General features: G+C 49.5%; 12 protein-coding genes across 12 annotated transcripts; 4 read left to right on the forward strand and 8 right to left on the reverse strand.

The window, feature by feature from the left end:
• Window positions 1-352: 352 nt before the first annotated feature.
• Window positions 353-2,070, reverse strand: PENARI_c003G07720 (uncharacterized protein; the record flags this gene model as incomplete). Its single annotated transcript, XM_022628540.1, has 5 exons — window positions 353-733; window positions 870-1,209; window positions 1,259-1,665; window positions 1,719-1,747; window positions 1,803-2,070. The coding sequence occupies 5 exons, from the start codon at window positions 2,068-2,070 to the stop codon at window positions 353-355; spliced, it is 1,425 nt and encodes a 474-aa protein (XP_022491977.1).
• A 768-nt stretch (window positions 2,071-2,838) lies between these two features.
• Window positions 2,839-5,310, reverse strand: PENARI_c003G10180 (ABC transporter ATP-binding protein; the record flags this gene model as incomplete). The annotated part of the gene is made up of 1 exon (XM_022628714.1): window positions 2,839-5,310. The coding sequence occupies one exon, from the start codon at window positions 5,308-5,310 to the stop codon at window positions 2,839-2,841; it is 2,472 nt and encodes an 823-aa protein (XP_022492062.1).
• An 827-nt stretch (window positions 5,311-6,137) lies between these two features.
• On the reverse strand, window positions 6,138-7,285 carry PENARI_c003G01209 (spermidine synthase; the record flags this gene model as incomplete). Its single annotated transcript, XM_022628082.1, has 3 exons — window positions 6,138-6,418; window positions 6,617-7,186; window positions 7,255-7,285. The coding sequence occupies 3 exons, from the start codon at window positions 7,283-7,285 to the stop codon at window positions 6,138-6,140; spliced, it is 882 nt and encodes a 293-aa protein (XP_022491727.1).
• A 1,756-nt stretch (window positions 7,286-9,041) lies between these two features.
• PENARI_c003G11580 (ubiquinol--cytochrome-c reductase subunit 8) lies at window positions 9,042-9,713 on the reverse strand (the record flags this gene model as incomplete). The annotated part of the gene is made up of 4 exons (XM_022628805.1): window positions 9,042-9,096; window positions 9,154-9,331; window positions 9,493-9,518; window positions 9,682-9,713. The coding sequence occupies 4 exons, from the start codon at window positions 9,711-9,713 to the stop codon at window positions 9,042-9,044; spliced, it is 291 nt and encodes a 96-aa protein (XP_022491451.1).
• Window positions 9,714-9,913: 200 nt separating this feature from the next.
• phb1 (prohibitin subunit PHB1) lies at window positions 9,914-10,816 on the forward strand (the record flags this gene model as incomplete). Its single annotated transcript, XM_022628806.1, has 2 exons — window positions 9,914-10,234; window positions 10,298-10,816. 2 exons carry the CDS (start codon window positions 9,914-9,916, stop codon window positions 10,814-10,816), a joined length of 840 nt encoding a protein of 279 aa, XP_022491537.1.
• Window positions 10,817-11,056: 240 nt separating this feature from the next.
• On the reverse strand, window positions 11,057-12,382 carry PENARI_c003G00294 (25S rRNA (uracil2843-N3)-methyltransferase; the record flags this gene model as incomplete). The annotated part of the gene is made up of 1 exon (XM_022628016.1): window positions 11,057-12,382. One exon carries the CDS (start codon window positions 12,380-12,382, stop codon window positions 11,057-11,059), a length of 1,326 nt encoding a protein of 441 aa, XP_022491299.1.
• Window positions 12,383-12,915: 533 nt separating this feature from the next.
• On the forward strand, window positions 12,916-14,649 carry PENARI_c003G04594 (uncharacterized protein; the record flags this gene model as incomplete). The annotated part of the gene is made up of 2 exons (XM_022628319.1): window positions 12,916-14,448; window positions 14,527-14,649. The coding sequence occupies 2 exons, from the start codon at window positions 12,916-12,918 to the stop codon at window positions 14,647-14,649; spliced, it is 1,656 nt and encodes a 551-aa protein (XP_022491868.1).
• Window positions 14,650-15,411: 762 nt separating this feature from the next.
• Window positions 15,412-18,141, reverse strand: PENARI_c003G07506 (putative cell wall proline rich protein; the record flags this gene model as incomplete). Its single annotated transcript, XM_022628527.1, has 1 exon — window positions 15,412-18,141. The coding sequence occupies one exon, from the start codon at window positions 18,139-18,141 to the stop codon at window positions 15,412-15,414; it is 2,730 nt and encodes a 909-aa protein (XP_022491895.1).
• Window positions 18,142-20,189: 2,048 nt separating this feature from the next.
• PENARI_c003G01721 (amine oxidase) lies at window positions 20,190-20,698 on the reverse strand (the record flags this gene model as incomplete). Its single annotated transcript, XM_022628120.1, has 3 exons — window positions 20,190-20,410; window positions 20,456-20,564; window positions 20,657-20,698. The coding sequence occupies 3 exons, from the start codon at window positions 20,696-20,698 to the stop codon at window positions 20,190-20,192; spliced, it is 372 nt and encodes a 123-aa protein (XP_022491395.1).
• A 1,299-nt stretch (window positions 20,699-21,997) lies between these two features.
• Window positions 21,998-23,569, forward strand: PENARI_c003G07457 (uncharacterized protein; the record flags this gene model as incomplete). The annotated part of the gene is made up of 3 exons (XM_022628524.1): window positions 21,998-22,306; window positions 22,369-23,347; window positions 23,403-23,569. 3 exons carry the CDS (start codon window positions 21,998-22,000, stop codon window positions 23,567-23,569), a joined length of 1,455 nt encoding a protein of 484 aa, XP_022491433.1.
• Window positions 23,570-23,808: 239 nt separating this feature from the next.
• PENARI_c003G09294 (uncharacterized protein) lies at window positions 23,809-24,224 on the reverse strand (the record flags this gene model as incomplete). Its single annotated transcript, XM_022628653.1, has 2 exons — window positions 23,809-24,085; window positions 24,142-24,224. 2 exons carry the CDS (start codon window positions 24,222-24,224, stop codon window positions 23,809-23,811), a joined length of 360 nt encoding a protein of 119 aa, XP_022491831.1.
• Window positions 24,225-25,805: 1,581 nt separating this feature from the next.
• On the forward strand, window positions 25,806-26,297 carry PENARI_c003G06001 (uncharacterized protein; the record flags this gene model as incomplete). Its single annotated transcript, XM_022628417.1, has 2 exons — window positions 25,806-25,893; window positions 25,951-26,297. 2 exons carry the CDS (start codon window positions 25,806-25,808, stop codon window positions 26,295-26,297), a joined length of 435 nt encoding a protein of 144 aa, XP_022491613.1.
• Between the last annotated feature and the right edge of the window lie 895 nt (window positions 26,298-27,192).

The raw sequence follows: 27,192 nt of genomic DNA on the forward strand, positions 1-27,192 counted from the left end.
ATGGATCCTTCGCCTTACTTTGCTCTTCGCTATTTGAGTGCCAAGACAAAAAGCGTACACAGACCAGTCCCTGTGCTCGGTGAAACTAAGTGAGTCTACCTATCTTGTTTCTGTTTCTTTTCTTTTCTTTTCTTTTTTCTTTACGCGCCGTGCTTTGCAAAGCGCTATGTGCGGCACACAGGGTAACGGCGCCCCAGCTCCGCACCCTCTGTCTATTCTACATACAACTAATATGTGTAGGGTGACGCCACCCAACGGTGGCATAGCCCTCCTGTTCACCCGGGTGCTGGTTGCATTATACCCGGGGCTCTGAATATGCTCAGTATGATCAACATTGATATTGGCGAACGATTCAGTAGGAATATCTGAAATGGACATCTTCCTTATCCGTTTGATCGGCCACTGAGCCTCCAAGTTGTTGTAGCCCACTTCTATCAAGACTCCAACCTTCTCTTTCAAGAGTCTTATCCTTGTCACTATTCAGCCTTCTCATATAAACTGCAAAGCTCAACAGCAGAAATATTTCCACAACATAGGCAGCCAGCATAGCCACAATGCCAGAGGTGTATTGAGGAGCCTCATCACTTTTGAAGGCGAAAGGTCCAATAATATTACCGACACAATATGCAATGAAGAAAATAGCATTGACCACTGTGCGTTTAGTGGAGCCACCGGTATTGGCTGTGATTAGAGACATGATCATCGCGAAAGACGCAGTATATGTACTGGTCAGCTAAGGCATAAAGTCAGTTCACAGAAAGCTGGCTGGAGAAGATTATGAACAATACCCAGTAACAAACAAGAAGGGCAGCCTTGTGATCTCGCGATATAGTATGGATGCCGACAGCGCCCGCCAGAGCAGGACATACGTAAAGAGCACCGACGAGGCACCTCTTTTGCCCAGGAAGCCATCGTTGGATGTACATCGCCGACACGTTAGAAACCAAAATCACCATTCCGTAGGGTATTTGGAATAGGGTGGCCACAAGATTCGAATAGCCAAATCCTTGGATAATTAAGCTTCCAAAGTTACTCGCCGCTCCATTTACCACCTGAGTGCAGACTCCACAGAGGAAGAATATCCATGTCTTTGGGTCGGCAACTGCTTCTACGAGCTGATACCTTTTGATTTCGCTAATGTTGCCTCCGTGGTGTCTAGGTCCCAACCGACGGATTGCGATCTCCTTCTCCTCGTTGTTTAGCCAGCGACTGGCTAGTCAGTCAATGGATATGTTATTAGAAGGAAATTTTGACATACGCAGATGATGGATTCTCAGCCAAGTTGAAAAACATAAAGATACCCCAAGCTGAAGATATGGCGCCGATGATGATGAATTGATATTGCCAAGATGCCAGTGAGCCATCTATGTGGCCAATAGCAAAGGCCAAAAGACCCCCAAAGGAGTTTGCAATTCCTAGAAAGGTTGACCACCAACCGATTCGAATTGGCTGTTCTTCGACCGTGTACCATGTTGCTGTGATGAGAAGGTAGGCTGGCGTGGAGCATGACTCTAGAGCACCTAGAAAGAAGCGCAATCCCAGAAAGGAATCAAAGTGACTGCAACCTGCCAAGGCCATTGTTATTCCACCCCAGAGTATGATATTTCCTGAAAGCCATTTAGAGACGGGAAGTTTCTGCATGGCGAATGCGGTTGGATATTCAAACTATATGAAATGTGAGACAAATGATTGGCTCAATGAGCTTCTCAAGGACATACAGCAAGATAGCCAAAATAGAACATGCTCCCTGTGAGAATAGACTCGGTAAGCTATAAACATTCTGGGGAGAAAGCCGAACTAACCAAGCCAGCTATACTCTGTTCCCTTGAGGTTCAAAGATTCCTTCAAACCGAACACGGCGGAATACCCTAGCATAGCTTTATCGATATAAGTGATCAAATACGTGATGCAAACAAATGGAATAACGAGCATATCGATTTTGCGAATGACTTTCTGCAGGAGAGCTGGATCGATCTCTGCAGACCATTGTGCCTCTTTTATACCGGCATCTTCTCTTTGATTAATGCCACCATCTGAGGCCTCGATATGAACACTAGAAGGTTTGGACATCTTGCAAATTAGTGTCCTCGCCCGTCTTAGGATCCGAGAATTATCTTCTGCTTTATATCCGAGACCCAGATAGACACGAGTAACTTCCTATAAAAAGGAAATGCGGGGAAATCCCAAATCTTAGCGGATTTGAGCTCATTCAGTCCTGGCGGAAAAGCCCTTGCGGAAAAGCAAGCGTTGACAGGGTTTCGGACTTCCATCCGACTCCTCCCCGCTTTATCCTATAAAGGTTGTCTGTATCAATAGATCAAATGACACGCAATTAGTAAGGTTATCATATTAGTTATCAAACATGTTGTACATATGGCGTTGAAGTTTCTTGGCACAACTTAGCAATGAAACATAGATTTTCGAACGGTGCATAGAAAACCAAGAACTCTCAAATTAGGTGTGATGCACCACAACGCTAGGTGACGGTAACTTGGGCGCCGAAAACAGTTAGGTTTGACGCCCTTTTAAGCGTCCTGATTCAGACTACGGTCGTTGGTTCAAGGTTTTCCGACGCGTCGGTCATTGTTTCTAGTGGCCAGAGGCTCGGAAGCTCCCCGTGGGTGGGTCCGTTATTCCGCTCGGCATACATCGAGTCTTTTAGTCGCGATCAGATTGTCGTATCGGAAAGCAGTGGCAGGGATGATCCGATACACTGATGGTACCCTTAACTACTTCGGCCATACAGTCATCTCATACAGTGACAGTCGTAATACTGCAGTAATATTCGATACTAGTTCTTAGAGTAACGCAACCAACGCAGTAACAGCGCTCTTTCTTCTATAGCTCGACCAACGCCTCTGCTGAACCACCAAACTGCTTCTGCCACAAATTGTAGTACCTGAGGCGCTTGCGCAACAGTTCCTCATGGCTACCCCTCTCAACAATTGTTCCCTCGTGCAAAACTAAGATCTGGTCCGCCCTAACAACAGTCGAGAGCCGGTGGGCAATGACAAACGTGGTCCTCTTCCTACTCAACCGCTTTAGCGCACCCTGGATTTGCGATTCGGTCTCCGTATCGACGGAACTCGTTGCTTCATCTAGGACAAGTATTGGCGGGTCTTTCAAAAAAACTCGTGCAATCGCCAAACGCTGCACCTCCCCTCCAGACAGTTTAACCCCTCTTTCGCCGACTTTGGTGTTGTAGCCCTTGGGGAAGGAGAGGATCTTGTCGTGAATTGCGGCAGATCGGCACGCCTCGTAGACCTCTTCATCTGAGGCAGAGACTTTCGCATAGCGAAGGTTCTCCATGATCGATGCGTTGAAGAGAATAGGGTCCTGTGAAACCACGCCGAGGACATTTCGCAGCGAGCCCTGCGTCACGCCGCGAACATCATGACCGTCAATCTTGATGCTACCTGATGTTACATCGTAGTAACGGAGCAGCAACTTTATGAGGGTCGACTTGCCTGCTCCGGTGGTGCCAACGAGGGCAATAGTCTCACCAGGTGGCGCAGAAATGTTGACGTTCTGGATGGCAGTTCTGTCAGCACTATACGCGAAGCCCACCTTTTCGAACTCGACGAGCCCTTTCACTGAACCCAGATCTAGAGCGTCTTCTTTGTCTGCGACTGTGGGCTCCGTTGTGAGCAAATCGAGCAGCCGCTCTGCATCGATCAGCTGCTGCACTAGCCCGCGGTATTCGTGCGATAGAAACCGGATCGGCCAAATAAGGTAATCCCAGTACTGAATTAGAAAGACAAAGTCACCGGGAGATGCACGTCCCCGGTAGATCTCGTTGGCAATGAGGCACGTAAGACAGAAGAAGGTAACCGGGACGAGCGCCTCCGTTAAAGCCCTGGTATACACATCCCTCAGGGACCAGTTTAGCTTTGCCACAAGGTGCTTGTCGACAGCCCCTCCAAAGCGATATTTCTCATACGAAAATATGCTGAAGGCGGAGACAGTCTGCCACCCCTGAATGGCTTGGTGCATGACCCGCGCCTCGGCCCTCTCGGCCTTGGTCAGTCGCCGGCGGTTTTCCACGTTCCAGCTAGAGGTGATGACTTCAAGAGCCATGAATGCTAGCGATGCGATGAGCATGCATAGTGCAGCTGACGAATTGAACTTTATGTAAAGAAACCCAAACGCCACACACAGATCGATTACAGTTGGCACAATCTCCAGGATGGCGGTCTCCAGGATATTAGTTAGTGTTTCACCCTGTTCAATGGCTTTCATCACCTCAGCAGAGTCTCTGTCGGAGTGAAACTCCATTGCCAGGCCCATGACGTGATTAAAGGCGGCGTTTGTAAGTTGACGATACGAAAATTGTTCGATAGGAATTTTGGCTAGCGTCCGAATCATTTGCAAGCCCGAATCGCCATGCAGCAGATTCAGGATGAAGTAAATGCCCAGGTCTGAAAATGGCATCTCTCCTACAAAGAGTTTGTCCGCAACAATCCCAAGCTGGCGAGGAACCAGGACGTTCAAGAAGCGGTCTGTGATCAGACAAAGCACACAAGCAAAGATGCAGGCTTGCACTTTTAGGTCCTTTCTGGGGACAAGATATGGCAGAAAGATCTTGAAGTTGTGGAGATAGACCATCCAGCTGCCGCTCTTACGAAGCTGGCCGGCACGAGTGTCGCTAATCTCATCCTCTTCATCGTCGGGATGATCCGAGTCCCAGTCGTCACTAGAAGACTCACTAGTATGGCAAGATACGGATGAGCGCGAGGAATTGCTGTATGAGACCTGAGTGTGGGCGACCTGGCCATTCGGGTCACCGAGGAGAGGCTGCACCTCCTGCGCTGCTTCTTGCTTCAGTGCCTTTTCGTGTGAAAGATAGCACACGAGGCAATCGATGAGCATCCCAGCCACCAGAAGCAGTCGAATAAACCCAATAGCCAGCAATGCTTTGTATGCAGTGGAATGTACTGGATACATGGCACCTAGGGCCAGAACTGGAATCCCAAATGCGACCGAGATTGTGGAGAGACCAAAGATTTCGGAAATGCGTAGCTCCTTGCGGAGGCAGGTTGAAGCCCATGCCAAGGCAAAAGTGGCAGTCATGAATAGATAATCTGGTGTTGGACCAGGTCCATGGCGCTGCAGAGAAGCAGTCACCTCAGCAATGTAAGAACCCGATGTAAGACCAACACATATTACTCGTAAGGAAGTCTTCCGTGGGACCGAAGACGTGCTGTGGGTTTCCCGTTCATAGTTGACGAGAAAAGAGACAAAAACGAAGAGCAAAGTAATGACTGTGGCTGCCACTTCCAGTAGCTTGCTCGCCCTTAAGGCGAGTATCATCGTGTAAGCCGCTGGGGAGGGTTTTCAGGTGCATGAGAGAAAAAGAATGGTGGATGGGAAAATCAAGTTGTAGCGGGCTCTTGATAGGAAACCTTGGCGCCTAATGTCAGCCTTGCCGACCCTCATTCTCACCACTGGCAGATGTAACGCATAAAACATATTAGGGAGGAAATGAAGTTTATAAATCATCTGTAGGGCAAAGTAAAGACAAGCAATGATGTAAATGTGAGTCTATGAACTGTCAGCTTTATCAACAGCAACTGCATTGCAACCGCCGACTTATTCTTCCGTTGGAGTCCCAGGGTAGTCCAGTGGTGTGCCCAATCAAAATAATAGGTCTGTATGCATTCGGCTGGTGTGTGTTGCTGTCTTCTGGGCATATCTCCTGTCCCTGCAGATCTGAGAGAGCCGAATACCCAGCCGGGACTCCAATTGGGTGCTCCATCGGCGGTTATCCGGCGGTATGATGCCTCCAGTGCTCCTTTGATTCATTGCGATACTGTATATGAAGCGAGGTTTAGCTAGTTCGGAGTGCAATCGACGACGTGGAGGTGTTCGACGGCCAGTATTCAGGGCCACAACAACCTCACGGCCTGGTGCCTGAAGAATAGACTTTGGGGCACCAAATTCCATTCCACCCCACCTTGGGCGAGCAAAAGCAGCCCAATTGAGGACAGGTACATTCCAGTTAAGCTTCTTCAAAGGCAACTGTTCTACAAAATAAGCAAAGCGCAGACCATGGGGTCGATGGCTCGGAAATACGTGATTTCATTTCAATATCGTCATGAGAATATAAAGACCATTAAGCTTTTAAGATATCACGACATTTATGCGTTGAGCTTCTGGCGAGCAAAGTTGGGCAGGACAAAGGAAGCGCGGTGGATGTCCTGGTTGTAGTAGCGGCAGAGCTTCTGCTCCTCCTCGGCGGACCAGGTGCGGAGGGGCTCACGGACGTTGCGGGAGGCATCCTTGCAGCAGACCATAAAGCCGATCTGGCCGGAGGGGTAGGTGGGGATGGTGGTGTAGGCGTATTCGGCGACGGGGAAGACCTCCTTGCAGGACTTCTTGAGGTCGGCAATCAGGTCAAGGTGGAGCCATTGGTTCTCGGCTATTAGATAAGAAGGCACAGCTCCGCAAAACCGAGCCCGTCAAGCGGGTTGGTTGCGGGGTGGTGCGAAAAGGGTTAGCCAGGTGATCTTTTTGAATAACAAAGAGTGGTAAAAGGTTGGTGGGAAAGGGAAGGACGGAGTTGAGCGACCAAAAGGCAATTGATCTGAGTGCAGGGGCAAAAAGAAAGGTGACGAACAACCTTGGGTAGTGATAACACCTCCCTCGCGGAGGGCGGACTTGAGAAGCTCGAAGTAGGGCTTCTGGAAGAGGCTCTCGGCGGGACCTTCGGGGTCGGAGCTGTCGGTGATAATAACGTCGAACTCGTTCTGGCGGTTCTTCAGGAACTCGAAGCCATCACCAACATGGGTGTGGGCGTTGGGGTGCTGGAAGCCAATGGCCATGCCGGGGAGGTACTTCTTGGAGACACGGATGACAGCCTCATCGATGTCGCACAGGGTGGCCTCCTTGACGGAGGCGTGCTTGACGACCTCACGGAGGACACCACCATCACCACCACCAATGACAAGGACCTTCTCGGGGTTGGGGTGGGAGTTCATGGCGAGGTGAGTGATCATCTCCTGGTAGGAGAACTCATCACGCTCGGTGCACTGGATAACGTTGTCCAGAACGAGGACGGTGCCGTAGTCGCTGCTCTCGAAGACGAGGACATCCTGGTACTTGGACTTCTCGTGGTGAATGATCTGGTTGACCTTCAGGCTCATGGCCTGACCGGGCCACATGCCGGACTTCTCGGAGAACCAGCCATCTAAGAGCAGGGTTAGCACGCTCAATCGAGGTGGGGGTGAAGAATTGTCGCGGGGTACGGGATCATACCCTGGATGGTGGGGTGGGTAAGCTCGCTCATTTTGAAGGTGGAATTGAAACGAAAAAAAGTTGAACGGGAGAAGAAAGAAGAAGAGATCCGGGGGAGACGGAGCATGCGAAGAAAAAAGGCGCCAAAGTTTTGCGGTACTTTGACTCCTTTGGGCGTGGGCTGTGGTGGGGCACTCTGGGCATGAAAATTCCAAGGCCGTCTCACCGCCTTGATCTACAGGTCTTGTTGACTTTATTCTTTTCTTTTTGCGTATTTTTCTCATAAAGAGATATTTGACTAAGGATTGATCGTTCGATACAATACTAGGTCTCAATTTATGCAAGAATTGGTTGGCGTTCATTCCACCTACAAGCCAAGGCGCCGATGGTTGACGGACAAACTATCTAACTTATACAATCTTTTGTTGTAACTTCGCATGTCGTAACCTCTGGGAAGAAACGGAGGAATCTTTATTATAGGAGAAGGAACGAGTAAACAAAGCATTCAAGATGACACTGACAGTACAATTGTTCGCCTGGGCTATTTTATACTTCAAATATGATTACCCTCCGCATCATACTTGATATCATTGCCTGGATTAGGAGGAGACACTAATCCCAGCCGCTGGAGAGCTGTGGGAGCCTGCTCCTCGCCAATCTCGTCGACAAACTTGCCATTCTTCAAGGTGAAAATGGGCGATCTCACCCGACATCACGAGTCGAACCTGAAGGAAAACAAACCAAGTCGCCGAGCCCGCAAAATAGCTAAGGATAACGAGGCAAAGGGACTCACAGCTCTCTGAAGAAGGCTTGAATAAAGTTAAAACATATTCCGAGATAGGGCTGACGGTACCTTCTCATAGGTCTCTTTTGGTGGTTAGAGAGCTTATGCAATGCTTATCAAAACAGCTTCTCGAACGGGTGCAGCAACTGCTAAGGGGCTTGGATGGAATTTACACAAGTTTCCTTAATAGACTAGAGACTTTCAATGACTGCAACCAATCTAAGAAGGTCCTTCAAGTCACAGCCCTCGCGTATCATCCTCTCCAGATGGTCGTATTAGTTGACAACTGTTACTCCCCAAATTGATCAGTGCGGCTACTATATTGGCCTGATGGTTATATTGCAATCAGTAAACAACAAGATATTGAGATTTGGGACCCTGAGACTGGTGATTGTGTGAAGGTATTACTAGTTTCAAACAACTACAACCTGAAGCATTCAAATGGGTGAAAAAAAGGTGAAGAGAGGCCAAAGAAGGGCGAAAACAATACCTGAAACGGCTGTAACCACTTCGAGGCTTTCGTGTAGAGACGGTTCAATACTTCAGCAGTAGCACTGTATACAAATTTATGATCCCTGTTATAGTAAGGTCTGAATGTGTGCGACAATTGAGAAGGCACAGAGCCTAGGATAAACCAGGAATCAGACCGAGTTACAACCTTCCAAATGGGCTAGGGCCCTGAACTCGAGCAAACTCTTCACGCCAGATATATTGTGACATAGTGACATTGGGTATTTCCCATCTTCATTGCCATGGGCAAGACGCGTAGTTGTATATCAAGAAGTGGGGCCGCTGTCTCACGGGGCCAATGATGTGCCCCAGAATGGCGCTTACCTGAGTTCGACTTTCAAGATGCCAGAATATGCTTAAGAAAGGGCGTAGAAAAGGTTGGCAGACAAAGGAAATTCAAATGGTCGATTGCTTTCTAGTTACTGTACAAGCATACAGCTCCCCACAAGTGCAGAGTCTTGGGTGTATCATGCTCTGCTATACCAATCCAACCTCACTCCGAACAGAAAACAATTTACTCCTCGTGGCCAGCCTCGAGACGGCCGGGCTTGGAGTTCAAGTAGTGGTTGCTAGAAAGTCATCAAATCAGCGCACATTTCGAAGCGTCGCTTCCGGGGCAGTCTTACCGCTCAATGGCCCACTCCATGGCAGCGTAGGCGACGACGAAGGGAGGCACAACGTAGAGAACCTGTTGGCGGAAACGACGGAAGGTGTTGAAGATGGCGGCGTGAGCGGCACCGGCGAAGGGACGCTGACGGTTAGGGGACAGCGAGTAGGTGGCGATGCGCTGGGGGGTCGGGCAGCCTGCGAGTGCGATATTAGCGATCGAGTCGAATTGGTTAATCCTGCGATGTCGCTTTGCGTCTCTTCTTCTATTATGGTCGTGGTCTTTCCGGCCATGTCGAAGATAGGTTCCGCGTGCGTTCCGACTCATTCGAAGGGTTCAAGGGTGATTGTCAACGTACCGAACTCTCCCCAAACGCCGATGAAGCTATAGAAAGAAATGCGTCAGTATATTTATAGCCAAATAATGAAGCAATTGAGCCGCATAGAAGAACCTCAATTGACATGGGGCTCGATTGACGTGGGATGCATCGTGCGGCTAACGCATCCGGAAGCCCGGCACTCGAAGGAGTCAGGACAAAACGACTTACTGTCCGTTCTTGGGGTCAACTGAGCCACCCATTTTGAATGATTCGAGGGAAAAGAGAGGAGTAGGTGGGAAGGGATTGGGAGGAGCAAAACGGGGAAGGGAAAAGACGAAGGGCTCGGGCGAAGTTGGAGGTTTGGATGAGCACTAAACCCGATTGGGAAACCTCAAGAGGTGAGCAAAAGAACATCATCTCCATCATCGACTCCTCATCACCTCCCCCTCCACCTCCAACAATGGCCAACGTCCTCCAACAAGTCTATCGGCTGGCTTTTCCCGTGGCCCTCGGTGGCATAGTCGTGCAAAATTCCCTTTACGATGTCAAGGGCGGTACGCGAGCCGTCATCTTCGACCGAGTGTCTGGTGTGCAAGAGAAGGTCGTCAACGAAGGCACACATTTCTTGATCCCCTGGTTGCAGCGCGCAATTGTTTACGATGTCCGGACAAAGCCTCGTAACATTTCCACCACGACAGGAAGTAAGGATTTGCAGATGGTTAGCTTGACGCTCCGTGTGCTGCACCGCCCGGAGGTGCCGAAGCTGCCCCAAATCTACCAGGTTTGTCTTTTTTGTGATTCTCGGCATTTTAAAGGGGAAACGGACTAACCTAGATCTATCTAGTCATACGGTACCGATTACGATGAGCGTGTCCTCCCCTCCATCGGTAACGAAGTCCTGAAGGCAATCGTGGCCCAGTTCGACGCCGCCGAACTCATCACGCAGCGTGAAGCTGTCTCCAACCGCATCCGTACCGACCTTATGAAGCGTGCCGGACAATTCAACATCGCCCTCGAGGATGTTTCCATCACCCACATGACCTTCGGAAAGGAGTTCACACGAGCCGTCGAGCAAAAGCAGATCGCCCAGCAGGACGCCGAGCGGGCCCGTTTCATTGTCGAGCGTGCCGAGCAGGAGCGCCAGGCTAATGTCATCCGCGCTGAGGGTGAAGCCGAGAGTGCCGAAATTATCAGCAAGGCCGTAGCCAAGGCCGGTAGCGGTCTCATCGAGATTCGTCGCATCGAGGCCAGCAAAGACATCGCCCAGACTCTGTCCCGGAACCCTAACGTCACTTATCTGCCCGGTGGAGAAGGAAAGGATGGTGGCAAGAGCACCAGCCTTCTGCTGGGTCTGCGGAGTTAAGGAGATTATAAGGATGTTTCGGGGATCATGGGCCCCGTTTTCACAACTCATTGAATGTACCAATTAATCGCAATCTTTGCCGCGACTTGGGGCCTGCCTGGCCTCATGGCGCAACTGGAGTGGCTCGATCTAGTCCACTTTCTGATATGTAGCAATACCAAACCTCACTCCGACATGCTCTGTTTAGATGATTCAATCGTATCCTCGTTATGGGGTATTTACATATCGTGATATATAGGTCTACAAGCGCCGATACACATGCATTTGGAACCGCATATCCTCCAACCCAGCCCCTTCACCAACTTCGTACTTCAACCGCTTGTCGTCGCGTCTCCACCACCTCGATTCCTCCGTGTAAACTCTCTCCCATTTCCCCTTGGCTACTGACAGCAGGGTATGATCAAGGAGGAACTTCATTGGATAGTTCCTCTCTTGCGGTTCGCCATCTGGTCCCTTACCGAGCTTCAAAGTCGAATAGCTGCCGGGACTATCAACAACGAGAAGGATGGCGCCGGCAGGGAGAATCTCCGTCATGCGGAGCAAGAATCCAGTAGTCTTAGGCATGGATGTAGAGAAAAGCTCATTCAATGTGAACATGATAGGAACGAGGATGGAAGAGAAGGGTGTAGCTGAAGGAGCGCCCATGAACACTTCCCTCAAGTCCTCTTCGGGCATGGTGAGGACATCATCCCGGCGGAACGACACAGAGAAGTCGTTCCCGCTGAGAGGAAGTAATGGTGAGCGATACCTCGTCGTTTGCGGGAACGGCACTTCGGCCGACGTGATAGTTCGCGAAAGTCGATCGACAATCTTCGACCAGTCGGCGATATCGACGGCGGCAACGGAGAGACTTGGTCCCGCTGCGCCCTCGATTTCTGGCATATTTTCTTCTTTGTTTTCGGTGTCTTCCAGAGACACGCTGGCAACACCGTCCTCTAGTGACTCGGCACCATGACCCAAATCTCTCCATGCGGCCGCAAGGGCAACAATTTCAGCACCGGCGCCACCGCCAATGCAGACAACCCGAGTACATTTGTTAGAAGACGTCCTAGAACGACCTCTGGTATTCTCCTCTTCCTCCTTCATCCAGGATAGCACACCCTTCAACAACCCCGCGTATCCCAAAGAGCGCGATGCACTCCAGCGCAAGGCATAAGCGCGCAACAAATCCTCACCCGCCTCAGTAAAGGCCGAGTCAAAGTCCCGCTGATAGAGAAGACCCTTGATGGTCTGAATCAAAGATTTCATATCTAGCGGCTCATCTTTCTTGTCCTCTGATTGCGATTCACTGGACTCTGCGTCTGGGCTTGCAGGTGTCGACTCTGCGGGTGCTTGGTTCGAGAGGAGGGCTGTCTTGAATACATCGAGGAGCAATTGTTGGAGCGAGAGATGAATTTTGCTGACTATTTCGAAACCATTGGGGTTTTCGGGCTGGGTCTCTAGTGCGGCTTCACGCTCGATTTTGTTGACGTGCTGTTTGTTCGCGGGTGGCGCTTGTTTGGCGCGTTGTGGTTTCGCTTTGGGGCCAGGGGATCTCCTGCGGTTTCCTTGACGTGGGCCTGGCATTTTGGATTGAGAAATAGGTGTATTTCCAGGTTGTGTGAAGTAGAGAGAACGAGAGAAGATCTCATGCAATGTGGGGTGAACTTTTTTCCTTATCGTTATCGGGATCTATAGACGTCTCACGTTAAAGGCATGACCTATTTTTCTTGTGAAAACTGATGGAATGACAATATCTAGTGATTTAGGTATAGTCTCTAGCTAGGAGAAGTAAGGTGATACATTAATAGAGGTCGATGGTAACGTAACTTCGGGTTAGAGGCGATTTATGGGAGATTTTAGGATTGAATCCGTATATCAAATGCACAAAACAGCATAAACATGCTAAAACATCATTTTAAGCGCCAGAAATGGTGTCTGACATTTCAATCAAGCAATTTAAATGTCAGACCATACGCGACAAAGACGTTGTTGCATGTACTCCTTACTCCGGACTCCGACTCGAAGCTCCGACTCCGCCCCACGCGCGTCGAGTAAGACGATCTTCGAAAACATGTTTCTCCCATACATGAGTCGCCCTCATTGGAACCCAAAGCACCATGGATGAGAAACATCTACCAAGAAATCACACCAGGATGCAGGGGGCTACCTATCGCATCAAAATCTGTCTCCTCTGGGTAGGAACTGCTGTTATGGCAATGGTATTTGTATTCGATTTCTACGACCTCTTTATCGGACGATACCAGAGGCAAGCACCAACAACTTTCAAATACCATGGCGAGCATATAACATGGACGCCTTGTGGAGACCTCAAAGGCAGCCACATCGAGTGCAGCAACATCACCGTCCCAATGGACCAATTCGATCTGGAAAACTCCAGAGACAAGACATTCACGATTCCGCTTTTTCGCCTGCGCAGTGAAAAGGCTACCCAAAACCTCATCATGAACCCCGGTGGCCCAGGGGCAAGTGGCTTCGATCTCTTATACAGCGGAGGCGAACAAATCCGGACAATAGTCGGCGATGGATTCCATCTCCTCTCATTCGATCCTCGAGGCGTCAATACCTCAACACCCGTGGCAACATGCTACCCAGACGCCAAGACAGCAGCGGCATTATCAGGCGTTCGAGCCTCCAATCCGGTGACTGATAGTCCCGAAGTCTACGCATGGACACAGAATTTCGTCAAAGCATGCGCCGACACAATGGGCGAGCATGCCAAGTACGTAAATACCCCACAGACAGCAGCAGATATGAACAACATCCTAGACGCACTCGGGCAACGGGATATGATCTACTGGGGTTTCAGCTACGGCACTCTCCTCGGACAGACATATGCAGGATTATACCTGGAACGCGCGAAACGGGTTATAATCGACGGCGTAGTGAACCAGTGGCAACGATACGAAGGACACTACGAAGAAGAGTCAATGGTTGACACGGACACCGTGCTAGACGGATTCTTCGATGAGTGCATCAAAGCCGGCGCTACAAACTGCCGACTCTCTTCGCTGGCGACATCTAAAGAAGAACTACGCGACACAGTGCTTTCATTCATGGTCAAACTGCGAGATCAGCTGATTAGTGTCTACATCAACAATACCATCTACGGTCTCCTGAACCATGACATGGTATGGTACAACGGCATCTTCAGGGCACTATACAAACCACCAAGCTGGTTCGCCCTCGCGGATAATCTATACGAACTCATGCAAGGTAACGCAACACCCGCCTTCATAGCCTACAGCACCGGCGAGCGAATGCCCGACCAATCATTCGCATTCATATTCCTAAACGACGGCCTTAGCGGTCCAAAGCATTGGCCAGAAGGCCGAGAAGCACTCCTGAACAAAGTCACACCCTGGCTAAACGAAAGCCTCTTCAGTGAATCGAGTTTCAAGCTCTATTATATGAAACAGCAATGGGCTATACCAAAGACACATTCATATGTTCCACGGAAAGGTGTGAAAACAGCTCACCCGCTGTTAATCCTGTCTACTTCCTACGATCCTGTCTGTCCGCTTGTCTCGGCGCGCTCGGCTAATGAGGCATTTGTTGGGTCGCAGATTGTTGAGGTTAAGGGGTATGGGCACTGTTCTGTTGCGGCGGCTTCTGTTTGTCTTGCGAGGCATGTGCGTGCGTTTTAATATGAGGGGAGGATACCAAGTGGGTATACGCAGTGTGAGGTTGATGCCCCTTATTTTGTTCAGCCGGATGGCAATGGTCTGGTTTCTGCTCAGAGGGAGTTTGAGGATGCCGAGGATGAGAAGATTCATCTTGCTCAATTGGAAATGACGAGAGATTGGGAATTTGCTTGGCCGATTTTGAGTTAATCTTGCTTCCCTTGTGGTTCGTGATATATACATTCCTTTCATTACCGAAATACATTGCGTCTAGTTCAGCTAAGACAGTAAGGACTTCGCAAAGACATTACCCTAATATATCTACAATATAAGTTGGACTGCATTATTCTACAAGGAAAATGATTCGTGCGCTCTTGAAAATGAGTCGGATTGTCCGCTAAACTATTTGGGGGAGACAAATTATCGACGATATCCACACCTGTAGCAGTGAAGACACAACAGTCACACAAATACACAAATACACAACCAAGTCACAGATACGAAAGAAAAGGACCCGAGGGAGGATTCCGACGGGGATGAATGGTATTCCAGGCAGAGAGCCCAAACAAGAGTGGAAAAAGTATAGAAAAAAAGAGGCCCAGGGCAACGATCGTAGAGAAAGTCAATAAATCCGTGCGTCACTCACACAAGATGCATAAATGATTGACAAGAAAAGGCAAGGTCATACTCAGGACAATTACGCCTTGAGAAGTAAAGAAATTCGTAATGAACGTCTGGCTGGGAGACGCAAATGGTGAAACCGCCGAAGAAAAATAAATCCACAGGAAAGCCGGAACAGAGTGCAATATGTACAGATCGATCGATTGAAGGGAGACGCCCACGCTTGTCGAAAGTAGGCAATGGGAAACACGCAGAGAAGGGATGGCTCAAAAGAATGTGTCAGGATGTCGCTATGCCAAGTTGCGCCGTAAATCAAAGTGAAAATGCATCAAGACCAAAGCGCACATGCGCTTACGACTGGGGTCGCTCGTTTGCTGGCGCCGCTTCACTGCAAGACTTCTCCTTGTCTTTCACCTTCCAGAAGTGCATCAGTCGGCTGAGGCGTCGGCCCTTCTTCTTGGACTTCTCAGAAGCATCTCCAGGGGGTTTCTCCTCCTGGTTCAGCTTGCTCCGCTCGGAATTGGGCCCACCGACCAGCTTGGAAAGACTGGCTAAGCTAGTGCGCTTGGAGGCGTTAGCCTGGCTGGTACGGCGGGTCCCAGCACCGGAGAAAGATGCTGCTCTGTCGGTAGAAAGACGTGCACGCGGGAAGAAGGAAGCTGCCGAGAAGCGGTTGAGTGTGTTGGTCATGGTGGATGCACTGCTAGTCAAAGATGGAACATCTTCAACTGATGCATAAGGATAATCCGAGGGAAGGTGATGGTAAGAGTGAGAGAACTGCCGGTCAGTCATCGAGGAAGCCGCAATTGATCGGGGAGCACCCGGGGATGGGAAAGACGACTCAGATGGCGAAACTCCCGGCTGTAGCGAGAATGGTGGAATGTTGGGCATCAACTCGACAGGAGACGTGGATGGTCGCTTGTCGACAGCCAAGAAGCGAGGAGAGACGTCAGGACTAGGTGGTCCCATGCCTTTGGATGCAGGCTCTTCGGATCTCAAGATCTCCACAGGGCTTCGAGGCTTGGAGGTGAAGGGATTGCTAGCAATCTGAGCCTCATCAACCGCGGGTGTCTGCTCTGGTTCTTGATTGGTTGTAAATTGATCGTTAGGCCGAATTCCAAGACCAGCATTTTCGGGCGGGGTGCTATCAGCAGGGGCACGAGTGGTGTCCTCGGTGTCGGAGGTATCATTGCTGTGGACCGACCTCTTATCATCCTCGGGTGTCGGGGTAGTTGCTTTCTTGGCGGGTGAAGAGATAGCTGGCGCGCGCTCATTTTTGGGAGACTGCGATGCAGCCAGGAAAGCGTCCTCTTCCTCCTCGTCAAAAACATCCGGGGCCTCAACTGTGGAATTAGGACAAAGACGGAATGCTCCCAGAGCGCTGCGGTCAAATGGGGGCATCACTGGAGCACTTTCCGCACGACGGTGATAACGCATCTCCGGGCCAACAAATTCACCACGTCTTCCACCGCTGTACATACGCTGTGTTGCCACCGAGAAGTTGTTGTTATTCGCACCCTGACCACCTGGGCGCATGTCGGGTGTGTTGAACGGTCCAAGTGCAGCATCGAGGTCGATGATCGGGCTACTCAGGATATTGTCATGCGGACCGGTCTCCTGCTCATAGAAACTCCTCGGTTTCCAGGAGGTTTCGAGGGTCGATACAGGGGGAACAGAAGGACGATCATTTTGAACGGGTTCGAGAGCAGAAGGAGGCATGGTTGGGTTGGTGGGAGTCCGGATGACAACAACGTCGTCATTGTCAAAATCGACATCGAGAGCGGATCCAGCCTCTGAATTGGTCCGAGTGAGAGCAGGAGGGCGAGGTGCGAGGACGCGAGGCTCAGATGTTTTGTCCCCTGCCTCTTGCTTTTCTTCGTGCTTGTCGTGCTTCGCGTGGCGCTTACTCTTGCTCTTGGTGCGAGTTAGAATGGAACCAGCCCAAGAGCGAACACGCTTCTGCTTCTTTTTCTTCGATTTGGCCTGTGACTTGTCGGAAGTCGTGTTCTCCGTCGCTTCATCGTCGGATGTTTCGGAACCATCATCGGAGATGGAAGGTCGAGAATGGTCTGTTGAGTGGGCATCGTCGGGTGACAGGGTGGAATCCAGATGCGGCGTGGACTTGCTCTTTCGAGCGCGCGAATGTCCTGCTGCGGAATGCGAACGTTTGATCGAAGAGACTCCCGCTGGATCATCCATTTGCATGAAATCAATAGCCAAAGATGCGTCGGCAGTTTTCGGCCTCGGCTTTGGCTTGCGATTAGGTCGCGGTGTTACCCGGTCTGTGAAAGCAGGCTTGTCAAGCTGCTGGAATTTGATTGTGGCCATGCTGTCGGAAGTTTCATGTGAGATTACAGATACAGGGCGTCCAACCTCAGGGGCTTGGTTGTTTGAGGCGATTTCCGCTTGGAGAGCAGCCGGGATCGGAGGAACGGGAGGGATCGAAGGAGAAGGCGGGAATTGAGGAGACGCAGGGGGCGTAGGACGGCCGAGACTCACGGCTGATTGAGAAACTGGTCGCGCAGGAGAGTCGATTGTGCTCTTGTGTTGAGGGTCAGCAGGCGTGCAAGGCGCACTTCCAGCCCCAGGATTGGGACCGAGTGCTTTGGTGATTGCATTCAAGTCGACATTAGAAATTGCAGCTGAACGACGATGGGCATGGTTTCGACGTCCTGGAACTCTACCAACACCTGGCCCTGGAGGCGGCAGACCGGGTTGCGCTGCCATGGAAGGCTCTTCCCGTTTATCCCCTCCGACCGTTTCTGGAGTCACCAGATGGTCGCCACCAACAAACTCACTGGGACGTCGACGATGTCCAACGGCTCGGTTCGAAATAGACGGTGCTGAAAGATGCGACGACTGCTCAGAGCCAGGATTAAAAGAAAATGCCGGTAACGCGGGTCGTTCCCGGTGCTCAGGGTTCTCCGATTGGGTCTCGGGGGCGTCGGGATCCCGTGCTGGGAATACAAATGGGGGATTAGGCAACGGGGTGCCCATGCTGCGACGATTGCCTGGGGCGTTGGATTGAGGATGATCGAAATGCGGGATACCCTGGGACGGCGGCAGTGAAAGGGACGCCATCGCAGCGAGAAAATAACAGATAAGAAAATCTAGTGAAGTAACCACAAAATCCTGGTCGATGGTCGACAAGATCCAGAGACCTCCAGACCGTTTGACTTCCCTTCAGCGACTGGAAAGCCTAGGAACCTGGAGGCCTTCAAATTCTCGAGGGGGTCATTGAATCTTCCGCACCGGGCAAAGGAAGCAAGACCAAAAGATGTAAAGGAATGGACGGCCACGAGGCCAAAAGGAAGAGGATGATGGTGAGTAGAGGTTGAAAGAGAAGAAGAACAACAAATCCAGGAGGGGAAAGGGTGGTCGGATACGGTACGGGTAATTACGAGTGCCTGAGGCTGTAATACAGGACTATAGGACCGGGACTGGGATAGCTGAATAACTGAATAAACTAGGATAGACTGGGATAATGGGATAAATTAGGACTGTCCACTGTTCAACTCTTTCTTCAGGCTCCCTTTTCCTCCCTGAAGAGCAAGGATACTATACAGGTACCTGCACATGGAGAACATTCCACATTAGGTGACATCTGTCAGAATGGCAAACTTTGCAGTGACTCTAGTTATACTGTAACCAGCCTACAAGTATATACAGAACATGTACCTAATAAAATGAAAGTAGAGGACGTCATGACTTCGTTGCCACTGGGTAACAGTAGTTCGTACATTAACATATCCACTGGGGGGCCTGTAGGGTGGTAAAACAGGCATGTCAGTCAATCCTGGGGTCCTCCAGGCACCAATCAACAAGGACACTCCAGAGAGGAAAAGTGGACATGTTCTCTGCCAATCAACCAGCCTAAATGTCCATCCAAATCTCGCTTGCCTCGGTGGGTCCGAGGGATAGTGCGCCAAGGGGCGAATTCAGAGACAGAGTAAAAGATTATACCTAGGAATGGTACTGCACTAGTAGAACCTAATTGAAGATAGGAAATTAGTCCTTTATCAGTAGAATACTGTATCATAGACTCTCTCCTGCCGAGAATTGTTGAGAAAGGGTCTGCGGAGTCAGATTGGATATAAATAGTGGCGCCAGACGTATCTTAGCGCCATTTGACAAGGGTGAGATCCAAGCAAATGGGCTGTGAAACATTATCCCTGGCGTCCGAAGAGGGGGTGTTTCTTTGTCTGATCCAATAACAATGGCGGCTTTTGGGGTTTGGGGAGAAGCCGTGGGGCAGATCGTCCGAAAAGTTATTGGGACGGCAACGGGAGATCCTGACTCTCTGTAGATGCAGTAAAAAGGTGACCTGTCGCCTGGATCGCAGTTGCTCACCGTTCTTTCACGGTACATAATGTTCCTAGTCTTGGATAGTGCATGAAAATTCATGAAGATAACGTTACATGAATACTACATGGATTGCGCTAATGATGTGCATTGGAGATTAATTTACGCAGTGGATCTGATTCGCGGATTTGCAATCGCCACTAAATACGCGGTATAGTAATTTTGAAAGAGAATTGCACGATTAACTTGTGCGAAGCTCAAAGGCACTCGGACATAACCGACTACCCAAAAGCAAAAATCAAGAGTCATGATGTCAGAAGCAAATCTCTGCCTCGATTCTTCAATGATTGTGATCTATGAGCCGAGGTCCTGAACCAATTAACACTTACATGAACCATCCGGAGTTTCGCCGAACACACCTTGGTTTGCGAGCTAATAGACACAGCGCATGGTTTCCCGCAAGGAACTTAACCATGACGGGCCAATCTTCGACGCGCAGATTATGTGTAAATTCCCAATGTGTGCCACGACGATGTATCTTCATTGCGCACAGAGAGAGACGGGCGAGATCGGATCCATGATGTGATAACCCCCTGCCGAGGGATTGCATTGTGTGCTCATCTACCCTGTAAAATTCACCGTCATGGTATCGTGTAACCCAGACCGCGTGCGCGCAGAACTCCAAGTGCTTGAAGTGATAAGAGGAGGCTGGTCTTGTTTGTCATAGGGTTTGCAACTCGCTCGTTGATGATTTTGAAGACCCGGCGGCTGGCGATGTCCAGCCGAGTGGGTTTTCCGTCTCCACGATTCCATTTTTCGTATTATACCTAAATCCGAAGAAGTTGCGCATTGCCGGGTCGTCCAGCGGCAGGAATTTCCAGGAATTTCCAGGAGTCCTCCGCGGAGCTCATCCCACCAGGAAGTCGCAAGGCCATACCAGTGATCGCAATTGGGGGACGTTCCTTTCCGCCGCGTGCTGGTGAATCAGGGAGCATCCGACGTGATTCCTCGACCGTGAGGGAGTTCTTATGCCCGTGGATCGCTGGGTCTATGAGTAGACAGAACAGATGCTAGTTGTAGCTGGCCATCACACCTTGAGTAACCACCGTCCTATACGGAACAGAGTCTTCTAGGTTGATAGGAGCGGTTGAGAGAATACCGGTGGCGCGGACCCCGTAGTTGATCGCGGCATTTTGGGTGAACTAGAATACAAAGATATACTCGTAGGTTTTAACCATGATGGTTTTCTGCAGCATGAGCATCCTAGAAGGAGCCACTGTCGCATTCTTTATACGATGTTTGGTGCGCTTCCACATAATGCCGTCGTCAACCTCATGGCAACAGATCACGTTGGGCAGTTTGATCGGATCTCCTTTTAGAGGTATGATGATAACCATCAAAGTACTTGATATGACCCAAGACATCGCATCCTGCACTGTCCGCTTTGTTATTGATCACATTTCACATGAACTTACCAAGCTATGGTTATTAGCATTTACAGTAGCACCGTTGCTCCCCAAATCAAAAGCTCCTTTCCAAGAATAAGTAGCACAGCTGTCCCCATAGGGTATGAATATCTCCGCAAGAGTAAGCTAATAGAGTAGGCTATGGCCATAGTATGTTACATCGTGAAGGACTAACCCTTCGCGTGGGCTTATTCGCCGTCTGCCCTTCCGGGACATGATCAGGATGGTATTCACTAGACGTGTGTATCTTCCTCCAATCAAAGGTTTGACACCTGCTTCACTGACCAGACCTACTCTGTTATTCTCCCCACGAGGAACAGTGAGAACACGCTTGATGTTTAAATCACCCAGTATCTCCACACAAATATCCAGTGGGCAAGCATAGTGGCTGGTATCACTATGGATGCTTTGCCTCACATAAAAATAACACTGTAATCTCAAATCAGCCAAAAAAAATAAAAAGTAAAAACTATAACTCGACAGCGAAATAGAGCAAATGCACACCATGATGATCCGCTCCGACATGTCATTCAGACCATTCGTCCCATACGTGGCTCAACATCAACCTACGGAGAAACTACAGTGTTGACAAATTGTTAGAGTACGATCAACGACCTCTACGTTACCACTGTACGAAAGCACTGCAGTGGCGTCTTTTGTTTATCTAGTTCTTAGGCTTTGCGGGTCAAGTTGTGTCTGTGCGGAAGATGCGACACTTAATTATGCTTTTTCTCCGGTAGTTAAGGTTTGAAATTTAGCTTTGTCCTCAAAGTTGATTTTTAATTTGGTAGAAGATCCCAATATAGTTCTTCCGCAAATGTGCGGCTCCCAATACTGTATATGAAATGTGGACTCCGCGTTGGGTAATAATTTGACTTCTCATCGTGCGAACGCAGGTCTCTCCAGCGCTTTACGCCTAAAGCAGTATGATGACTGCATAAGTGTGGATTCAGCTACCCCACTGTCTCACTGACCATAAGCTAGCGCGCGCAACACGGCACAGAGGCTACATGTAAGCTCATGGGCCGCCTTCAGCCCTGTAAAGATTGGCCACACGAAGGAGACTCAGTCATGTAGCCCTTTGGGTTTTAAAAAGCTTGACTCTTTCCCCTTTTGACGCTGAAAGGATATTTCTGTTGGTCTTTGTTTCCGTCAATGCTGTATTCGCGATGGCCACCAACCACACTAATTCACTGTGTGTCGATCCAAAATATGTCTTTCAGTCCTTCGACAATCTCGGCAGCTGCTACAACGCAATGGGGGACACATTAGGTTCTACATTTAATAATGTCGTGGAAACATGCCTGAACGATTACTGCAGAAACCCATATCCTGGTCTAGGTGGCTGCGGGAACTGGCATGGAACGGCATCTTTTCCATTCGTTGTCAACACCACGAAGGGTAACCAGTATTTCTGGGATAATGCTACGTGCGCCGGGGTCAGTAAGGGGGTTAATACGGACATTGGAGGACCAGGCGTTCGTCATTCCAACTCTACCCTCACATAACATTCGTGTTAAATAACGTTATACACTAACAGGTCTTCGTCTCCTACTTGATGCAACTGGGAATAATCTTTTATTTCTGGATTCTCCTCCGCTCATTTCGCCTTTTCCCACTTCTGATCTCCTTCTGTGCCAGAAGGAGATCACCTCCCACAAACCAAGCGGAAGGCAAGGTCATCCCCAGAATCCGTCATTACTTCGCCCAGCATGACCGCATTACAAAAGTGATCCTCGTCGAATTCCAAGAAGCCCAATGCTTCTTCATGATCGCCTCGCAAGCCGCAATTTTGCTCGCGAAGAAGTCTACTACCATCTTCCAATCCAACACCATGCCCTCCCTCCGGGCAAATAACGGCATTGCAGGAATAGTTTCTAGCGCCGGTATATTGCCCGTTGTCATGGGTATGTGGAGCCTCCAGAAGATGCACCTGACCGAGGCCTGGATTTTTTTCTTGTCTGTTGCAACTATCATGGTGTCAGAATTCGCATTGTATTGGACACATGAGGATCCATCGATTGATCAACTTAGTGCCTTTGACTTCAACGGATGGCCGGAGAGTTGTGGTGGGTATGCGCCGCCATTGATTTACTGCATGGATCAGATTGAGGACTACTTCCTAAGGGTCCCGCTCGTCTTTTTCTGGCAGGTGCTCAATCCTTATTGTTTGATTGTGTTTGGACTGGATGTCATCTTGTGGTTTCAGCCATATGTTGTCAAGATGATGGATATTGACAGGGTCCGTCAGGCTTTCGCTCCTCTCGGGCTCCGCAATCTACTCTCACATGTTCAACGACTGCTGTCTTCCACTTGGGGCGAATGGATCAAGAGGCTACCCAGTCTGCTCACATTTTGTGTTGAGTCACTCTTTCTTGCGGCTGTCTTTCTGGAATGTCTGTGTTTTGCCCAGTTTGAGAGTCTCAAGTTGATCGACTTTTCGGGCTGGGGATTTGGCCAGATTGTTGCGGTGGCCATTTGGTTCCCTGTGGCCAGCAAATATGCGTATCTAATATTATGTGAGTCCTACGCTCTACCTGATATTCAGATAGCAATCTCTGACTGTTTTGGTAGTTGGCACCGGCTCTTACTCGCAAGCTCGCATGCCTGAGTCTGATCACCCCGATGACGAACAAAAGAAAACCAACAAAGACGCCGATGATGTTGAATCAACGGCTCTGCAGTCCTTCGATGTAGCCGAAAACAAGGCCCAGGATGGGCATAAAGCGGGCCAATGCTGATGCAGACGGGGTACTTGTTTTTGGAAACTATGTTTGAGAATGTCCTATGGATGCGACTAAGCTCATGAACATCATGCGGTAGTGTAGCTCGCTCATCAAGAGGGTCGCGAGTATCAAATTGAGTGGAGCTTTTTCTTGACAATATGGAAGGAAGCAATAATATGTCAGACTTATTTGTGGAAAAGGACAGTGAGAGAGAGACACGATAGGCGAGCTCGCTCGCTAACTAATGCTCAGCGTTATTCTTGGGTCCCGTGACCCGGGGTATTGACAATTTCAGCATCGTCCCAGGGAGCCAAAGAGGCGTCCTTAAGATAACGCTCGCGGCCGAGAGGGTGCTCAATACACCTGCGAACATCGGAGGGTTTAACGCCCTCGGGGAGCTCATGATCCGGGATCGACATGACACCGCCGAGGTTGCTGCACTCGTCGGCAATAGCGGTATCGGGAACGGTAACAGCGGATGCTGTGGCGGCGCAGAAGGCCAGAAGTATGAGATTCTTGTTGATTTGCATCCTGAAGGGCTAAGAGAGCAGTCAATATCTCAGACAAGTCGTTGCAATTCTTCATACCTGCGAATCGTGGAGACAGAACTTGAGAAGAAGGTATTGAACGACGTGGTTGAGCTGTAGAACGATTCTTTGAACGATGGCATAATCTTCCCTTCTTAAACTCTTCCTCCTTAGCCCTGTTAAGCCCCTGCAGGCTGAAACTCATGATTATATGCCCGATTTTCTTCGCAAGGCTACAGCTTTGATAATGACCCATTTTAGTCGCAAAATCAGATAGTGCAAAATCCTGCTTGGAAGCTAACCCTCAAAGAGTGGAAGGAATGTAATCCCTGTGGGTGTTGCTTGCTTGTGCGACGAAAGATTTGCCAACGTCAGCAAAGTCAGCTCTCTATTGGCCTCTCCTTGTAGGTGAAAGGCGCAGTTAACTATGTCTCAACATAGGGTCGCCGGTTTTTATGTATGGATGTGTCCACTTGTTCACTTTGTCTATTTCAGCAGCCATCATTTGTGCTTTTTGCTCCTCCCTGGCATTTGCTGTAACGCCTGACACAGGTAGATGTGTCTTGCTGGGTTCCTCACGCTCCCGAAATAGTCTACTGCTGTATTCAAAAACTAGAGGGCCTTCTGGACTTCCCAATAGCCTTGTCATTAACACCGCAACATCACGAGTCGGCGAAGAATCTTATTATCAGGCTGTGCAGGATTATGGCTCCAGAATTAAGGGGGCTGCTGCGTCACTGTAAGCTTCGTGAGAGATGAGGTATTGGGTATTGGGGTGTCGGATGTATTGAATTTGCAAGCGAATTAGGGCCAGATCGGATTAAATCGGACCGGACCGGTTCCGCCGAACGGCTGTGGCCAATCTTGGAACCTCCAGGCACTCCACACCAGTTGGCAGACATACATTGCGTCCATGAGCCAATACTATAATCAGTTTGGCTCCAAGTACAAGCATCAAAAGATAAGCCTCGCACTTGAGCGAATATTACTTCAACACAGCCTTTCATTGGAAGCCGAAATTGGACCCACATCAGAGGTCTACGTACTGTAGATGATCGTGGTACATTCAGATCTTGCAGATTGGAAAACATTACACTAAAGAAAAGGCGATCTTCCTGAAGGCGCCAAGACACCTTCCATTTCACACTCTACAAGCAGGTGGCGGTCTATTTTAATGTAGATGAGTGGAAACAAGTCGATATTTCCTACGCCTGGTAAGCTGGGAAGATTTAATGGTTCTAGTCTCCTTCAGGCCGAGTGACGGAGTGCTTTGCTTCTAGTCCCGTATTGGAGCCCATGGGCGTGTTAGTAGGTCCTGGTCGGCTCTCGTTGGCCTATCAGGAAATTGTGCTTGGTCGCTGCGGGGTGCGTCACATGAGGATCTATTGAGAGTGGCATTTGTAACGGAAGAGCAATGTGTTTTGCGATGGGGAATCAACTCGATATCAAAGAGAAAATAACTGATGGTCTGTCGGAGAAGCAGATTGAGTTAAAGGTGTTGCCCTTAGAGATGAAGCTGAGCGGCGAGGGTTGGATAGAGGATAACATAAGGAAAGACAGAGCGGTGTTAAACTCAACACTCCGGAAGGAGCTTTGGGAGGGGTCGAAATGATCACGTCAGCTCAGTTCAGCTTTGGCTTGCTCACGATTATACAAATACCAGTGTATGGACAAGGTCCCTTTGAAGATCCCGTTCTTACAATCATAAACTGAAATCATCCACGATGTCGCCTTTGCCAGTCATTAGCTGTGGCAGCACCGATCCCCGGGTTTTCAACGCTGTCAAACCTCTTTACTTACCTGAGTACGAAAGTAGGCGAGGACAGAATCAGCCCTTGCTCAAGGTTAACACGTTAACACCATCCTTAGTTATACATAATGTCACCAGCAGCACCTCCGGAGCGGTCGAAATTCCCCTCTTGCTGCAAGGGCTAGCCCCTCCCATTGCTGAAGAGCACAACTGGGGCAACATGGACTATTCCAAGCCACCCGTGGCTGTCTTCGCAGGGGCTCTGTACGGCGATAGGGAAATCGACGAGATGCGCCAGGGGTGTAAAGGGCTCAGTTCTGTGCCTTGGTTAAAGATGGATATGACCGTGCCCAGACCGCCGCTAGGACCGGGCTATGCGGAACATGTCGTGCAGAGGATCAAAGCATGTATGAAGAAGATCGAAGCTGAGAAAATGCTAGAACAAGATGGCGTGTGGCTTTATTGAAAGAGAGAGTTAGTTCTAGTTGTTCTTGATAGTCATTTATTATTCATCTTGAGACATTAACCATCGCTATGTATACGTGAGATCCTCAGAATAGCTCCTAGGAGTGAACTTGATAGCCCCGAGAAACAAGAGGCGGTGCCCCGGGAGCTTTGGTTACTACTTCTGGGGGCAATCAATAGCGTTGTCAGGGATATGCAGGAGGCGTACATGATAAGTGGAAGTCCCAGTTTCCGGGCTCCAAATCCAACCTGCACCAAAACAGTCAGTAATTGCAGTAAAGGCAATGAGAAGAACACCGGAGCTCGTTTTATTCCCATGGCGGAAGACTTTCCAGCCCTCGCGCTGATCAAGATTTCAAGAGAGGCTAACTCTGAGTTAAAGTGGTCGCTACGGAGGCATCCAATCTATCCAGTAAGTCGATTTGCGAATAACAATCCGATCATACGCTGATGAGGTTGGATTTATAGTATGTGCCTGCTGTCAGAAAACCACCTGCACACTCTTGTTGTCTGTCAATGAGCATTTTTGAATGCAGAAGAAGGGGAATCTCGTAACGAATTTTTGATATTTCCATTTCTTGTCCAAGGACGGCCAAGCTGCATTCGAATAATCACAATCTAGCATCGATCACCTTAAGTATTTGTGTTTTCAATGAGCTTCACTCGGTGGCATCCGCATGCTGGGAAAACTTCGATCTAGTATATAAGCATTGAGCACGGTATATTGGAAGTGTAATTGGCCAAGCTCAGAAGCTCGGGATTAGGCTTGCCCCATCATTGATACGAGGAGAACCAACCACAAAGTCTAGAGCTGGCAGTATAAAGTAAGTAAGCGGGGAGAAGAAGGAAGTGGAGACAATTTGGAAAAAAGTGAGATGCTGTACAAGGCAGAGACG

Source organism: Penicillium arizonense, assembly GCF_001773325.1.
Source record: "Penicillium arizonense strain CBS 141311 chromosome Unknown PENARI_contig003, whole genome shotgun sequence".
NCBI lineage: Eukaryota > Fungi > Ascomycota > Eurotiomycetes > Eurotiales > Aspergillaceae > Penicillium > Penicillium arizonense.